At 37.5% G+C, this 4,753-nt stretch overlaps 1 protein-coding gene across 1 annotated transcript; it reads left to right on the top strand.

Moving 5' to 3' along the window:
• Positions 1 to 1,683: 1,683 nt before the first annotated feature.
• On the top strand, positions 1,684 to 3,008 carry tcf21 (transcription factor 21; the record flags this gene model as incomplete). Its single annotated transcript, XM_079256002.1, has 2 exons — positions 1,684 to 2,115; positions 2,834 to 3,008. The coding sequence occupies 2 exons, from the start codon at positions 1,684 to 1,686 to the stop codon at positions 2,921 to 2,923; spliced, it is 522 nt and encodes a 173-aa protein (XP_079112128.1). The 3' UTR covers positions 2,924 to 3,008.
• Positions 3,009 to 4,753: the final 1,745 nt, after the last annotated feature.

Raw genomic sequence — 4,753 nt, 5'->3', positions numbered from 1 at the left:
CAGCTCCCTCTCCCGCACTGTTTCTCTGTGGTGGATCCATGTATCTAAGAGGTGATCATCAATCTAACAGACTCTATTATTACTTTTCCACTAAGTGCTTTGATTTTCTGCCCACCCAGAAGATTAAGCCCCCTCATTGCCCTCCTTTTCTCCCTCCATTCCCTCACCTATCTATCCCCTGCTTTGTCTTGCAATATCTTACTCATTTTCTTGTGCTATCCTTCCATTGATTTACTTAAGAAAATGTCTTGCCCTCTTTGAGTTGAAGTTGCTTAAATCTTTGCAAGAGTTTTCCACTTGAAGATGCAAAGCTTGACCTAAAACATAGCATGTAATTGTCTATTTCTAACAAATGAATTAGATAACTCCTGTTTAGATGGACTGTGGCACCGGAAGAAAAAGGGCAAAAGGTCAGCTCTCTGGAGACACACCTCTTATCCTCACATCAGCTGTGCAGTCAAACAACACTGTGCATAAACACACATCTTCACACAGAAATGATCCTGCAACTCAAACAGATGAATATGCAGTTTCAGGCACCATATTTCAGTTTAACCAAACAACAGAAAATACAAAAATGAAAGTCAACCAGAAGCAAAAGACTATTGTGAATGTTTTCTATCCCAGAGGGTTTCTTCCTTAATGCAGCTCCAGCGCTCCTGTTGTTTGCCCGAGTGGGCTGGTGCATAGAGCATCGGTGTGGAATGATGTGGAAGGCCAAACAGGGGATTGTGGGTGCTGAGTATCCATTACATCAGAGGGGACCAAGGCGCCAGTTTGCCATTTGAGAAGTGACACCCCCTGTCCTTGCACTTTACTCCGTTAACTGGCAAGATGTGCTGAAAGTTATGTGGACGCCATGAGCGGAAGAGGCTAAGTACTGCTTTTGTATGATGTTAGGAAAGGGCAACGATGCTGATATATTTTACTTTACTTGCAAATGCAAAACAATGCATTTCTACAAAATCTATATTCACAACACACAAATCATTTTAAATCTAAGATTTTTTTATTTTTTTTTACCATTTTGTGGTTAATTTTACTTTATGGCCAATATTGCAAAAGAAAATCTAAACTAACTGATTGCCTTTTTGTTTGCACTGTATGGAGGCTTCTGCATTTTTTTTTTTTTTTTACTAAATACTAGCAAAAAGTACAAAAAAAAAAAACATGATTAGTGCCTATTTTGATGGCATTAATGCTGTTTGGAACAGCATGTGTTCAGCTTTTCAGAAGAGTTTCAGTTCTAATCAGGATGCTAATATTTTTCACCCTGCTGTAACAAAGTTCAGTCTTTAGGAAAGAGGTTCTTTGTAATAAATTAATCTAGTTACACTGTTTATTTTGTAAGATAAATGGAATATTTGGCAGGTTAAACTGTGGTTAAAATAAACCAGCATTTCTGTAAGTGAGTCATCCAGGGTCCCTCGGGGCCCTGAAAACTTCAGGGGAACCAACAAGTCAGATCAGTACAACACCACTGTCTCCTCCCAGCAAGAGGAAACGCCCTCCTTGCTCATAGAGATAAAAAGTCTGTCCCATTCTACTCTATTCACCCTCAGATTTCTTTTTTTTTTTCATGAACAGCCAGGAGTGTGTTTGCGCATCCAGTCCATTTTCATGTCCAGCCTGTGTTTCCCCGCTCCCATGTTTTGATCTTGCTGCAGTCAAAGACGCTTCATCATGTCCACCGGGTCTCTAAGCGACGTCGACGACGAGCTCCTGGACGACATCCTAAAGTTTAGCTCGTCCGGTAGAGACTCTAACGAGAGTACAGAGGAGAGCTCCAACTGCGAGGGCACGTGTGCAAACGAGGAGCGGATCGATGCGCCTGGTAAAAAACGGAAGACGGCGTCACGGAAAACTCCCAAAGGATTGGCGCAGCAGGAGGGTAAGCAGGTGCAAAGGAACGCTGCGAACGCGCGGGAAAGAGCCAGGATGCGCGTGCTCTCCAAAGCCTTCTCCCGGCTGAAGACGTCCTTACCTTGGGTACCACCAGACACCAAACTCTCCAAACTGGACACACTACGCCTGGCGTCCAGCTACATAGCTCATCTCCGCCAGATTTTGGCCAATGACAAATACGAAAATGGATTTATCCATCCTGTAAACCTGGTGAGCACAGCTGAAAGGGATATTTTAAAGCAGATGTTAGCTGCAGATGTATGCGAAGAATTTGGACACATTTATATCAAATATCAATATTGAAAATTAGAAATAGTTTTGATATAGAAGTCTTATTGAACTCGGGCATCTGTACTATATGCTGACTTGGAATCACAACTCCAGGCCTATGATGCTGAATGTGGTCAGATATAGCTGCATAAAGGCTTTTTTCTCTTATTTGTTGGTTATTTAGATTTTTGTTCAGGTGCAACTCTGTGTGGCAATTTAGAACCATTGCAGACAGAAACAAATTCTTACCTCATGTCTTTGAATACATTTTCTGTAATGTCCTGTGACCCTACATTAATAGGCCACAAATGAAGAAAATACACCAGTGTTGTGATCAGTCAGCTATAATGTAACAAAGAGAGGAAAACTACTTTAATCGCATCTTGTAGGCTTCTGAATTCGGCACTTCTAAGCCAGATAAAAACATAAAAAGTCTACTTAGATTTTATGACTGTTGTGCATGGAATATTGGGGCTGAAAAGACAAAACGTGGATCGTTTTCTATGGTTACTTTACATAAAACTGTACTATACTTTCTGGAGTTCATCACTTTTGCTAAATATCTGCGAAAACCAACCAACATTTTAATAGAAATTTTTGTTTAATTTGTTTTTATAATTTTTATGGGGATAATCTAATAAACTGTTTTCCTCTGCAGACGTGGCCTTTCATGGTTGCTGGGAAACCGGAGAACGAACTGAAGGAGATGCTGAACGCAACCAGGTTGTGTGGAACAACGGCGTCCTAATGTACAGGGGACACTTTTGTGTGTAAATAATTTTGAAAGGATATTACCAGAAAATCCAGTCATCCTGACTGAAATGCCAGTCACATCTCCTCATCCTCTGAGTGGGAATAATGGAGAGAAGTGCTTCCTCTCCTTCGTTCCCGTAATGAAAAATATATATTTTCTTTCTTATTTTAACTTAACATTCTTCGATCTGCTGTCTTTGCCGGTTCAAAGATAATCTCTATACTTTAAACTGACTTTATATATATATATATATATATATATATATATATATATATATATATATATATATATATATATATATATATGAATATATATATATATATATATATATATATATATATATATATATATATATATATATATATATATATATATATATATATATATATATATATATATAAAATGAATTTCAGTCAGGCCTGATTTTATGACTGCATCGTGGATGAATATGCACAACATGAACATTTCAATGTCTTAAATTGCTGTACAGATTGCGTGTATATAAATTGCATAACTTTTATACCCTGTAAACTGAATGCTTGCATTTCTTTTTTAGTATGTATATATTTTCCTGTGTGGGCCAGCGCTTTGACCTGTTAACCCTTCTTATCAGTTCTCTCCTTGAGAAAAGCAGAACCTGAGCACCGACAAAGCGTGGGCGCAGATAAGTTCCTCTCTGTTGTTTCTGAAAGATAACAGTGGACGTGGTTACTGTTACATAAATAAACGGTTTACTTCAAAGATTAGGATGGAGTTGGTGCTCTTGTAGTTTAAACAAGTCAAATTAAGTTTGATAATGTTATTGATGGCCTAAAAGTTCAATTTAACCATTTTTCCAACTCCAAATTAGGTTAGTTTTAGTTAGATATTATGCTTCAGCTAAACAGTTTATTTTCAGAGCACATTTCCACAGTTTCATAACAAAATGTTTATTGCTTCTTGTGTTGTTCACTTGCCGCAAGATTTTGTTTAGTATACATTAGGCTAATGACGCGCAAGTGCGTTTATTGGATAAGTTGCTCTGAATTCAACCAATCAGAAGCGAGAAGTGACCCCTACGTATGGATATTTTAGAAGTAGTAGAAAGCTGCGCCCCGAGCAAACCCGCCTAGACCACTTGTTTTAATTTGCCTAGGTTATGACCGCTGTGTTTACATCATGCCGACAGTTATTTATGCAGTCTGACACGCGGTCTCTCTCGCGCTTTTTCTCCAAGAAGGATATGGCAAAAGAAGTGTGGGCATAAATCAACTTTAATACGTAATCCCATTACTTTCTTCTAGTTTTTGTCTTCTCCCCCACAGGCACTCTCGCTCTTCCAACATGAGTGTCCTTCTATAATGAATTTCCACTCACGTTTAAGCTTCATGTTTGCATGATAATGTTTTATGTAAAAACATTTATCACTTTGAATTCATTATATAAGATAAACATCAGATTAAATATGAAATATTAGGATGAATACAATAATTATATTTAAATATATTCCATTGTGGTTTAAGTCCACAAAAAATGGGAAGAGTTAAGATTTTGATGTTATTCGAACCATGACCTGGTTTGCTTTTAAATGATCAATCTGATTAAGTTCAAATACAGTTTTTTCTTGGAAAAAAAAAAAGAGTTTTGAATGCAAGACTTTTGCTGACATTGCATTATTTAAGGATTTATCCATCAAAAATGTCAGAACAATAATGTACATGTGCAGCAGGTCTATTCAAGCATGTGAAAAATGAACACCAGGTTTTCTATTTGCTTTAACCACTGAGTTTTTTTTGTTTTTTGTTTTTTGTTGTTTTTTTTTTATCAGTCGCCATGTAGACTACT

The sequence above is a fragment of the Telmatherina bonti genome (assembly GCF_933228915.1).
Source record: "Telmatherina bonti genome assembly, chromosome: 16".
Classification (NCBI taxonomy): domain Eukaryota; kingdom Metazoa; phylum Chordata; class Actinopteri; order Atheriniformes; family Telmatherinidae; genus Telmatherina; species Telmatherina bonti.
This window is presented reverse-complemented; position numbering and strand designations above follow the sequence as displayed.